Raw genomic sequence first — 13397 nt, forward strand, 5'->3', positions numbered from 1 at the left:
TGACAACTCATGGGGCCCCCGGGCAATAGGAGATTATGGGGCCCCCAGACAATCAGAGCTTATGGGACCACACAGTATACACACACACAGTATACAATCACACAGTATACACAGACATGTTTCTATTGGCTGAGAAGGTACTGGAGGGGTGGGGCAGCTATAATCTCTGGATTTTTAGACCAAAAGGATGTCAGTAAGGGACATTTCAGAGACAGATGTAAAAAAAAAACACAGATTTTTACATACTGTCCCTGGTTTTACTGAGGTTGGCAACCCTGATGGGGCCCCCTAGTGGCCCGGGGCCCTCGGGCATTGCCCAAGTGGCCGAATGGTCAGTCCGCCCCTGCCTACTCACTACTTTACATTGCAGCAAAGTGTCATTTCCTCAGTGTTGTCACATGAGAAGATATAATAAAATCTTTCCATAACTGTGAGGGGTGTACTGACTTGTGTGATATACTGTATACATAATACTGTATTTACATGAACACTGTATATTATTACTTCATACAAGTGTTACGTTGTGGAGCACGTCCTCTGAGGGCGGGGCATGTACGGAGTCTCCGCCCCTTCCCCTCCTCCTGCTCTCAGTTCGGCTCCTCAGGCGGTGTGTTGTAGGTTGTCAGGTCCGGACGGTAGAAGTTCAGGTAGGTGATATGATTGTTAGTACATACGGACAGGTAGGTAGCACACGTGGGGGGCCTCCTGTACAGCCCAGTCCTCTATGGGGTCACACAGTGCCGGTGGAGGAGAGTAGTGAGGATTCCTCCGGGAGCGGTTTCCGGTTTGTGTCACCTTGAAGGTGGTGAGGAAGGACGAGCCGGGGACCGATCAGTGCACTCCGAGGTCACCGATCTCCTTCTTCCCGTACTGGACACAGTGCGGTGTGTGTGACGGGAGGAATCCTGAGTGACACCAGGGCAGTGCTTTCCTATATGGAGTGTACAGGGATGTGTGATGGGCCATACACCTTACCATCCGATCGCAGGATCGGATCTGTGAACTGGTGCACACTTTCTTATCCATTGATTTCAAGCAAAATAAAGTCATTTCATCAAAATGACTGATCGGTCTAGACAGAACTCCACATGGCAGATAGTAGATGGCCCAATATAATGGTGGCCACACACTCCTCCATAAATGATTGAGGAAGAATCAAGTGATGAGTAAGGATGAGCTCAGGCGTGTTCACATGCAGAGCCCGCCAGGAAGCCGCCACTGCGCTGATCATAGGCAGTGAGACATTTTCGATCTCTGCAGCCGCACATCGGGGCAATGTCTCACTGCCTGTGATTAGCGCTGCACTGTACCGATTTCATGGTGGGCTCTGCACGTGAACCATGCGAACACGCCTGAGCTCATCCTTGATGAGTGCAGACATGGTCTGATCCTGGTCCAGACCCACCAGAGTGATCCTGCCAGGAAGCTGTCACTGTACTGGGCCAGCCAATCACAGGCAGCTAGCTGATTTTAATTCCAAGCTGTCGCTGTACTGGGCCAATCATAGGCAGCCATGGAATGCTTCGGCTACCTGTGATTGGCTGGCCCAGTATAGTAACAGCTTCCTTTTGGTTTACTCATTACAATTGACAACCTGTTCCATCAGTCTGTCACGCATGGGGAAGTGGATTTAGGGCCAGTTCACACCACATGCAGTCCAGTGCGTTTTTTTTCTGCATCAAAATCGCATGGAAAGTAGGTTATATGGTTTCCAATGGCATAGTTCACACCAGTGCGTTCCAGTTCCAGAAAAAAAGTAGAACATGCTGCACTTCTACTGTACTGGAAAGCATCAAAAACGCATTGGAACGCACCAAAAACACGCTGCAACTGGTACTATACTATACAGGGCCTCGGGTGCCCCCTGGGAAGGTTACATCACCAGTGCCTTCTCTCCTGAACCCAGCCTAGATAGCAGAAAGTCTGTATTCAATGTTTATGCCCCGATATGCACACGGTGCAATACACAAATAGCCATTGGAACTGTGCACAGCTGCTGCTTATTTCATCCTGTGATTGCAGACTGCTGGCTGTGACTGTACATTGCCCCTGTGCCTCCTGGGCTCACACTTTCCCTCAGTCCTTCCTTTCCTTCTAATAAGGACAGACTGCCCAGTGTTCACTGGTGTTGGGGCTTACAGGGGGCGGTGACATCACCCCCTCCACCAGGGGACAGTGTTGTAATGGTACTTGGCTGCTAGGCTCCAACATTGCATCCTGGAGGGTCACAGTCTCCCCATACAAGTCTATTGAGGTGGAAGAAGTACTGTGCAGGTAAGTAGAAATAAGTGGTCCAGGTGAGTGTTAAACAGACATTGTCTGCCCTGAATGGACAAGGTGACAGGGCCTTCCCAATGCTTATTCTCACTTTGCTGCCATTTGTTTATGAAAATCCTTGTTTCTTACCTAGACGAGTTCCTTTAAGCAGTTCTAATCTCCCTGAACGCCAGTCCCACCACATTGGTGTTTAACCCCTTGTCTGCCACAGTGTGTTTATGAATGACCGATTGGTGGACTGTTTTTCACCCACCACCATTTATAAAAGTCCTCTGAAATAAAGACCATGGACGGCTGTTCCAGCTACAAACCACTGTGTACTGAGTAAAAATTTGGGAAAAAAATACTGCGCTAAAGAAATCTCTCAACAATCAGTCTAAATATCTAAAGGCTGCGATTGATACGATGTGATACACACCTATAAAGCATACAAGTCAGAAATTTCAACCGCGCTCACAATTCCAAAAATCTAAAAAAAATATATCTAAAACCTATAACAGAATAATATGTATATACTATAACTAGTCAAAAATTATAATATAAAAACAACTAAGTGAATAATAAAAATGTACTCTATAACTCATACAATAATCAAGTGTACAGAAAAAAAATATATATATAAAGTGCTCAAAAATGATATATAAGCAACAGTTCCTCATAAAGACGTAGTCATGAGCATACAGTGGTAAAGTGCACAGAATTTTTGTGAACAATCAGAAATATTATGAATAGAGTGCTCAGAAATTATATGTAAGAAAACAGTTCTTCATCAAGATGTAATCGTGGGCATAACAGTCCAATAATCATAAGTGTTTCTTCTCAAGAAATCCTATGCGGGTGCAAGAGAGAGAATTTCCTTCACCAACACCGTGCTGATAAATGGTAAAAATGCGCGCTTACCAAATCCCAGAATCAGAAAGGCATTTGATATTAGAAATCTTAGGGGTCATCACACAGGGACATCACCTCGTTTTCACGTGGTTGGACCATTCATAAAAGGCAAGCAAAGACTCCCATAGCGTAAAACCGTAAACCAAAATCTTTTATTCCATAATAAAAAACATACTCACAAACATAAAGGTCAAATCAGCGTTAAGAAAAGCCTGCCGGCAAAGCGAACGCCCAAATGTCACGTGATTTGCGTCAAGCACGTCAAGACCACCCAATTATAATGGAATAAAAGATTTTGGTTTACGGTTTTAAGCTATGGGAGTCTTTGCTTGCCTTTTATGAATGGTCCAACCACGTGAAAACGAGGTGATGTCCCTGTGTGATGACCCCTAAGATTTCTAATATCAAATGCCTTTCTGATTCTGGGATTTGGTAAGCGCGCATTTTTACCATTTATCAGCACGGTGTTTGGTGAAGGAAATTCTCTCTCTTGTACCCGCATAGGATTTTTTGAGAAGAAACACTTATGACTGTTATGCCCACGATTACATCTTGATGAAGAACTGTTTTCTTATATATAATTTCTGAGCACTCTATTCATAATATTTCTGATTGTTCACAAAAAATTCTGTGCACTTTACCACTGTATGCTCATGACTACGTCTTTATGAGGAACTGCTGCTTATATATCATTTTTGAGTGTATATATATATATATATATATATATATATATATATATATATATATATATATATATATATATATATATATATATATATATATAAAATAATTTTTTTTTTTTTTTTTTTTCTGTACACTTGATTATTGTATGAGTTATAGAGTACATTTTTATTATTCACTTAGTTGTGTTTTTTTATATTATAATTTTTGACTAGTTATAGTGTATACATACTGTGTACTGAGTGGCTGTGAATATACCTTGTGATGCCTGTGATATCCAATCACTGCGGTCACAATGTAAAAAAACAAAAAAAAAGTAGATTGCATGGTAGATCCCTCCCCTTCCTCTTACAACAGAGGATAGAATAAATTCTTTGAATTGAACAATGAATGAATGGGTCTGCAGCAGGAGCTGCTCATTGATTTGTACTTATATTACCTTTTTACCTCCTCCTCTCTTACACGTGATCTATCACCTCCACCCCACTTGTACAGTGCCTTGCAAAAGTATTCACCCCCTTGGCTTTTTACCGATTTTGCTTTTTAATCTGAATTATATGTGATGGATCAGAACACAGTAGTCTAGGTTGGTGAAGTAAAATTAGGAAAATATATACATAAAACAATTTTTCAGAAATAAAGAACTGATAATTGGCATGTGCGTATGTATTCACCCCCTTTGTTATGAAGCCCATGAAAAGCTCTGGTACAACCAATTACCTTCAGAAGTCACATAATTAGTGAAATGATGTCCACCTGTGTGCACTCTGTCACATGATCTGTCATTACATATACACACCTTTTTGAAAGGCCCCAGAGGCTGCAACACCTAAGCAAGAGGTGCCACTAACCAAACAGTGCCATGAAGTCCAAGGAACTCTCCAAACAAGTAAGGGACAATGTTGTTGAGAAGTACAAGTCAGGGTTAGGTTATAAAAAATATCCAAATCTTTGATGATCCCTAGGAGCACCATCAAATCCATCATAACCAAAAAGAACATGACGCAACAGCAAACCTGCCAAGAGACGGTCGCACACCAAAACTCACGGACTGGGCAAGGAGGGCATTAATCAGGCAGTACAGTAGACCTAAGGCAACCCTGGAAGAGCTGCAGAGTTCCACAGCAGAGACTGGAATATCTGTACATAGGATGCCAATAAGCCTTACGCTCCATAGAGTTGGGCTTTATGGCAGAGTGGCCAGAAGAAAGCCTTTAACTTTCAGCAAAAAAACAAAATGGCACGTTTTGAGTTTGCGAAAAGGCATGTGGGAGACTCCCAAAATGTATGGAGGAAACTCTGTTCTGATGAGACTAAAATTAACTTTTTGGCCATCAAAAGAAACGTTATGTCTGGCGCAAACCCAACATATCACATCACCCAAAGAACACCATCCCCATGTTTTTCAGCAGTCGGGACTGGGAAACTGGTCAGAGTTGAGGGAAAGATGGATGGTGCTAAATACAGTTATATTATTGAGCAAAACCTGTACCACTCTGTGTGATTTGAGGCTAGGATGGAGGTTCACCTTCAAGCAGGACAATGACCCCAAACACACTGCTAAAGAAACACTTGAGTGATTTAAGGGGAAACATGTAAATGTGTTGGAATGGCCTAGTCAAAGCCCAGACCTCAATCAAATAGAAAATCTGTGGTCAGACTTAAAGATTGCTGTTCACAAGTGCAAACCATCCAACTTGAAGGAGCTTGAGCAGTTTTGCAAGGAGGAAATGGGCAAAAATCCCAGTGGTAAGATGTGACAAGCTCATAGAGACTTATCCAAAGTGACTTGGAGCTGTGATAGCCGCAAAAGGTGGCTCTACAAAGTATTGACTTTAGGGGGGTGAATAGTTATGCACATTGACCTTTTCTGTTATTTTGTCCTATTTGTTGTTTGCTTCACAATAATAAAAAAAAAAATCTTTAAAGTTGTGGGCATGTTCTGTAAATGATGCAAATCCTCAAACAATCCATGTTAATTGCAGGTTGTGAGGCAACAAAACTCAAAAAATGCAGAGGGGGGGGGGGGGGGTGAATACTTTTGCAAGGCACTGTATATGACCTAAACAATCGTGTATTAGTGCGCCATAACCAAGCTTTTAACCCTCTAAAAAACAGCATGTTTCTTTATTACTAAATTCTTAAAGGGGTCATTTAGGGGATTTTTGTACTGTCCTGGCATTTTTATTTACCCAAAAATGATTAAAAGATTTTTTTTTGTCGTTTTGATTCGTTTTTCTTTACATATTTTTTTTTTCCTTTTTATATAATAAAAAACAAATAATAATCTCAGTGGTTATTAAATACCACCAATGAAGCTCTACTTGTCTCATAAAATTGGTAGAAAATGACATTTGAGTAGAGTGTAGACAGCACATAAAACTGAAAACTGGCCTGGCAATGACGGAGGTATTACAAGCTGGCACTTGATGGTTAACTGCATTGCTGAGACAGCATTAGGTTAGGTGTGTCTGTCACACCCACTCCATAAAACCAGCTGAATTATCCTCCAGTCTGGCGACACGCAACCATGTTGAATGTGCTCTTAGCTTCGTCTGCCTCGTTCCTGTGCTTTTTATGGTGGCCATACATGCTGTGATAATCAATCATTTATTTACCAATCAATCTGATTTTGTTTGATTTCTTATAATCATAATTTATTATCATTTTAAACTATTCATTTAAGATGTTTCTAAATCACTATATAATTTAAGATCATGATGTGATATTATGATTCCACAATGTAATCTTATCGATCGGTATACAATTGTATTAATGAACAAAGCATCTCCATGCTGCCAGTCTATGAAAAATTATCAATCATAATTATTTTTATTTTTTTCCCTAACCACTTACAAAGTGCATAAATAGAGAAAAATTTGATCTTATCAATGTTTAGTGTGCCAACTCTTTGCTTCTAAAACCTAACACTTGCATGCAGTTACAGGTGAATTCCATGCAAACGGCTAAATCGGCTATACTACAATGCCTTCTTTAAAAGAGAAAAAAAAACTTAATACAGAGCTGCAATAATATATGTGTAATAGACAAAAGTATCCCTGCGCTATCAAAAATCTATTAAGCCTCAATTAGGGTTGCAGCCAAACACCGACAGAGGTATAAGCCCTACCACTGAAACATATAGCAACAAATCAAATAAATGGTGTTGCGCTCCCTTAAACTAAATAATATTAATCCATAAAGTGCTAACCAATAAAACATAAATTATCTGTGCATAAATTCTGATTCCCGTGATAAATCGTGATCATTGATCAAAGTGACTAGTGCAACAAAGCATTCCAAACAAATATATATATATATATATATATATATATATATATATATATATATAAAAAGAAATAGAAACCACATATATAAAATCGCATAGACCAAAGTAAAAATCGCATAAAATCACCCAGTGATAGTGATGAATACCAATAAATAAATTTTCTTACTCGGTGTAAATAAAAACACATAAAATCGCATAAATAGAAAAGAAATCGCATATACCCATAAAGTGATAAATGCAAATAAATAAAGTATCACACAAAGTGTGTATAAAGCAAAATTAAATAGTGAAACATTCAGTGCAGACAAATGTAGAAGTCTCTCAAACTGCAAACAAAAATAAAAAAGTGGCAAAAAAATCCGTAAAGTGCTTCTCGTAGTAGCAGGTGCAATACAACGTAAACTGTGCACACTCTGGTGTCTCTTCAGTGTCCCGCAGTTAACATATAGGGTGGCCCCTTACCTTACTGCTGTAAGGCAAACAGCATAAAGAGACCAAGGTCTCAGATGATGACAGCGGTGTACCCTTAGTTCCAAGCTAGGAGGACTTCTCCCCACATTAAGGCAGGATCTCACAGAGAAGGAAACAGTAGGGCTCCAAATGGTGAAGTATGTATACACTTTTATTACAAAACTCAAACAAATGGAAAGGTACTCACAAACAAATCAGTTTAAAAACGCCAGATAGCAGTTTAAAATGTTACTTTTCGTCTCTCAGACGTGGCTTCCTGTATCCACAAGCACTTCCTTCCCGCGCGTATCGTCATGTGACTTCATCAGGGATACGCGTGGGAAGGAAGTGCTTGTGGATACGGGAAGCCACGTCTGAGAGACGAAAAGGAACATTTTAAACTATCTGGCGTTTTTTATCTGATGTTTGTGAGTACCTTTCCATTTGTTTGAGTTTTGTAATAAAAGTGTATACATACTTCACCATTTGGAGCCCTACTGTTTCCTTCTCTGTGAGATCCTGCCTTAATGTGGGGAGAAGTCCTCCTAGCTTGGAACTAAGGGTACACCGCTGTCATCATCTGAGACCTTGGTCTCGTTATGCTGTTTGCCTTACAGCAGTAAGGTAAGGGGCCACCCTATATGTTAACTGCGGGACACTGAAGAGACACCAGAGTGTGCACAGTTTACGTTGTATTGCACCTGCTACTACGAGAAGCACTTTACGGATTTTTTTTTGCCACTTTTTTATTTTTGTTTGCAGTTTGAGAGACTTCTACATTTGTCTGCACTGAATGTTTCACTATTTAATTTTGCTTTATACACACTTTGTGTGATACTTTATTTATTTGCATTTATCACTTTATGGGTATATGCGATTTCTTTTCTATTTATGTGATTTTATGTGTTTCTATTTACACCGAGTAAGAAAATCTATTTATTGGTATTCATCACTATCACTGGGTGATTTTATGCGATTTTTACTTTGGTCTATGCAATTTTATATATGTGGTTTCTATTTCTTATATATATATATTCGTTTGGAATGCTTTGTTGCACTAGTCACTTTGATCAATGATCACGATTTATCACGGGAATCAGAATTTATGCACAGATAATTTATGTTTTTATTGGTTAGCACTTTATGGATTAATATTATTTAGTTTAAGGGAGCGCAACACCATTTATTTGATTTGTTGCAATAATATATGTGTATTTCATCTCTGCCTGGAATTCAGCTTTTAAAGAAGAACTCTAGGCATTATCTTGGAAAAAAAATTGGACTTTGGTCCAGCTTGGTACAACCCAATTCTTCATAAGCCACCTCCAGAGGGCTGCTGGGGATGCTGCAAATGGTTGTAATGGCTTGTGCTCCATACAGGATATGATGATTCTGAGTATTGAACGGCTCCCCATTTCTTACACTAAACGCAGCGTCTCACTCCCCCACCTTACGCATTCAGGAAACGTCTTGAATTTTTCATTGGACACAAGGCGTTCTCTGATTGGACAAGGGGGGAATCATGACCTCATCTGCCCCACTTTTCTCTTTCCCACAACTACTAAGCTTGGCTGCATATGCTCCATGCTGTATGTTACATCAGTATACTTTACTATGTGTATTATATGAATTGTTATGGGATGACTGACTTGGTTACATTTGATAATCTAAATATAAAATTGTTGTTACAATTATTCCTGTTAGATAATAGATGCTTTTGAGGAGTTTGATCATAACATTCAGTAGACCTACCTTTGGATTCATGCAGTGAACGGCTTGAGACTTGCACTGTGATCTCTGGACATCAGGTCCTCCTACTTAAACCTTAACCATTCAGCTTCTTAGTTGTAAAAAAAATCCAAAATCTGGAAAGCCCCTTTTTATTACCCAATTCTGAAGTCAAAAGGTCATTCTTCTGTTTGGCCTTGTTGCTAGCTGATGGACAGGAGCACTTGCTATTGGCTTTACAGCAGCAGGTTTCTCTCGGGTCCTGAAGATATGTGGCATGATGATGTTGGGACAAAGGGACTGGTCATCGTGGGCAGAGATTGCAGTTGTGGCCCACCATTCTCCACACTTGGAAGAGGGGCTGGCGAAGGGACATTATTGCAGTGGACATAGGTAAGTAAGGGCTCTTTTACACCTACATGCTTTTTCTGCGCTAGAAGACGCATTTCCAGAGTGACAAAAGCGCACCAAAATTACCCTTTAAATCCTAAAAATATATATATATATATATATATATATATATGTATATATTTTTTTTTTTTTCATTGCTGCTCTGCGTTTGCGCTAATGATTTGAAAAGTCTTGCATGCAGCATCTTTCTTGTGCTTTTCAAAAGCGCACCAGAGATGCACCTTGCGTTTTAAGTCAATGGGTAACACACCAAAAAAATGCATCAGGGTGTGAGATAAATGAATGAATAGCTGATTGTTAAGAAGCCGGTGTCTTGTCAAATACTGTCCCCCGTCGAATAGGGTTTCCGCCCTGTACTGCGCTTGCGCACTACGGAGGACAAGGAGACGCTGAAGGTCTCTGAAGATGAACGGCGCCTGAGTCCAGGTTCAAACCCCACCATCCAAGTGGATATAGAGTTAGAATAAAAAATTGCAGAGCGAAGCGTGGCGTGCGGCCCTGTTACTAAGTGCTACCGTATGTCCACTTGCATAGTAGGACTTGAATCTGGACTCGGGGCAGAAGGTACTAGCAAGTGCGCAGGCGCCGTTCATCTTTCAGAGACTTTTGGAGTCTCCTTGTCCACCCCGTCGCATGTTTGCGCAGTACGGAGCACTCCATCAGATGGGGGCCAGTTTTTGGCAGAACACCGACACATACTGATATATAAACAAACAGTGTCCTCCTCCGCCCCCCGCGCGCATTCTCCCACCCTATTGTGGTCACCATCCTGCTTCTGTGGAGGAGTCTGTTCCGCTGCCCCCTCTCACATTCTCTGCGCTCATGCTCCTGGCTGTTCCGCCCGTCTTTCTGGACCCTTCCTCCTTCAATGATGGCATCACTCCTGCACAAGAGGAGCCGGAGCATGTTGACCACCAAGGATGTAATGGAGTGTAGTTCTAAGTGGTAGTTATGGGTGACGGCTACTTAACAACCAATGACTAGAAGAACCAACACCTACTGGCATCTTTAATAACCAGTGAATAGATGGTTGTTAAGGAGCCAGTCCCTTAACGTCCTTAACAACCAACTATTCAGATACATTGCGGTAATATTTAATGCACCGCATTTAAAGTGGTTGTAAACCTAGTTACATCACTTTTACTTACAGGTAAGCCTATAATAAGCACGGTTTAGGAGATATTTACCATATACGCTTGTGCTAATGTCATTGGCGCATGCACACTGAAAAAGAGCCGTGACTGGTGGCTCCCACGTGCATGTGACTCCGGCCAGTCACACAGCCGGAGTCCATGGCGCCAGAATGAAGAGGGATGGATGTGGCCACCAGCGGGGACATTGCGGGCTTTGTTTGCAGGTAAGTGCAACATAATGCGGTGCATACTAGCCCATTATGCTTTTACTTTGCAGGGGGGAAAAAAGAGGAAGTAAAACCCATCAGGGTTTACTTCCTCTTTAAAACTTGCTATGTGTTTTTTTTTTTTTCTCAAATGCATAGCATGTTATACACGCATTGTAGTGTGAAAGCAGCCCAAAACAAGTTTTGTTTTTATTATTATTATGGGAGGGGGTATAATTTTGCCTGGAACTGGGCTTTACCCCATGTGATTCTGTAAAGGAGTGCCAGCTGAAGATTACAATAGAGTAGTACAGTTCTGATTTGTAGAGTTTAATCTATATTGTCACATCCATATCTATTTTGTCATCGTTTACAGATTCAAGATGGTGGTCCTTTCCAAAGAACATGGATATGTGATCCTCACAGGGGCAGCCAGCTTTGTTATGGTGGCTCATCTGGCTATCAAGGTGTCAAAAGCTCGCAAGCAGTATAAAGTAGAGGTAAGAAGCCGGCATGTTCTTCAACTATGTTCTTGTTTCTCAGAACATAACATGTTAACAGTGTAATTCCTCATTATAAAAAGCAGTGGATTATTAAAACAGAAGTCTGACCTAATATCTTTTGCCCGTACTTTTCCTGTGGGTCACAGGAGTGCATTGACTTGAACACTCCTGTGACCCAGAATCAGCCGACAGTGGGCTGAAGCCTGTTGTCGGCTGATGTCACCAAGCCGCTTCAGTCTCTGGATGTATCCCAATAATGTTAGGATCCACCCAGATGCCTGATTGGCGGCTGGATCAGCCTCTCAGTGCACCACTGAGAGCCTGAGCCAGCCACTCCTGCCCTGTGCTCCAGTGACAGCTGAGGGGACAGACTGACAATCACCGTCCTGTGCTCAGAGTGGACCAGAGAATTGACTGATCAGTGGTCATGTGATCGCTCAGTTTTCGGGCTTCGAGACAGCTGCAGCCTCGCACCAATGCTGAAGCCGTGTGTGTGTGTTTTTTTTTTTTTTTTCTCCCACTTCTCCACAAGGGGGCATTTATCAATTCTGTTGCATAGCAAGGCAGTACTGATCAGTGAGAGATTATGTGGCAGATTTACTCTAAAGGGTGTATTTATAAAAATAATTGCATAGCAGATCACACAGTTAAATGGTTTCCTTGCACAACCCATTGTATATTATTTACTTCAATCACAGAAGCTACATTACAGATGAGACTAACCCACACAATCTGTGTTGCTATCTATTGGGTAGTCACTTTACATTGAAGAACTCCTTCAGTTCCACTCTCCTAGGTTAAACTTTGTGTAGCGTCCATAGGTAAAGAGTAAAAACTCTCACGCTTTATACCGCAGTATGCCTTATTATGAGCTTAAATCTTCTATTTGGTTTGATCATTGCACTTTGAGTGAGTCTCGATGTTTAGAACTGCATATATCTGTATGGTAATGTTGAGGTCTTCTCTTTTTTTTCCCTTTTTGTAAAATTTTTATATACTGGGCTATCTTAGTCATGTTTTGTACTTTTTGTCATTTTCTGTACCAATCTGATATTCTGTTTTCAGATGCTAGTTTCTCTGTACCACTTTTTGAAACCTTCTAATTAAAAAGTTTGTAAACAAAAATAAATGGTTTCCTTGCAAATGGGGCCAAACAAAATAATGTTGGTAGGCTATTTCCTATGCTTGTCGGAGATTTTTCATTGATATAAAATGAAAAACAGTTGGCCACTAGATGGTGCTAAGTATCATGGGAAATACCTTTTTAGTAGTAAAGTACATTTTCTGGTTCATGTCAATGAAAAACATTTGACCACAGGAAATATTCCAGTAAAATCTTCTTTTTTTTTTTTTTTTTTGCCCTGTTCACACAGATCAAATGTACACGCACTTTCCCTGGGTAGGAAAAAAAAAATATATATATATTTCTATATTTCCTTCTCCCTCTCCCTTGGTGTTCAGCTTGATACATAAATTCCTTCCTCTGGTGCTAAAGTATCACTGCCACGGAATGAAACCTGTCTTTGACCACTGCCCCATTATGCTTCTGTTTACAGTGAAAGTCTGTCTCATCATCTGCAGCTATTGCAGACCTGATCAGATCTGTATTGTTTTGTGCCTAGGATTCCAGAAAAAGGTTGCCAATATAATGCTGTGCAAAAGTATTTGCCCCCTTTCTGATTTTTTTATTTTATTTTTTTTTTTGCATATTTGTCACACTTAAATGACTCCGATCATCAAACTATTTTTATTATTACACAAAGATAACCCGAGTAAATACAAAATGCAGTTTTTAAATGATGGTTTCATTTATTAAGGCAAAAAAGCT

The 13397-nt window shown here is 40.6% G+C and overlaps 1 protein-coding gene across 1 annotated transcript in view; it reads left to right on the forward strand.

Annotated features, from left to right (window-relative positions):
• The first annotated feature begins 523 nt into the window (after positions 1–523).
• Positions 524–13397, forward strand: part of MGST3 (microsomal glutathione S-transferase 3) — a 28852-nt gene continuing 15978 nt past the window's right edge. The window contains exons 1-2 of the mRNA XM_077452628.1: positions 524–647; positions 11443–11566. Of these exons, the coding sequence (XP_077308754.1) occupies positions 11450–11566 (117 nt within the window). The 5' untranslated portion in view covers positions 524–647; positions 11443–11449. The remainder of the gene's footprint in view (positions 648–11442; positions 11567–13397) is intronic.

The sequence above is a fragment of the Lithobates pipiens genome, unplaced genomic scaffold (genome assembly GCF_037356315.1).
Source record: "Lithobates pipiens isolate NorthernLeopardFrog02 unplaced genomic scaffold, aLitPip1_a1.2 Scaffold_23, whole genome shotgun sequence".
Lineage (NCBI taxonomy): Eukaryota > Metazoa > Chordata > Amphibia > Anura > Ranidae > Lithobates > Lithobates pipiens.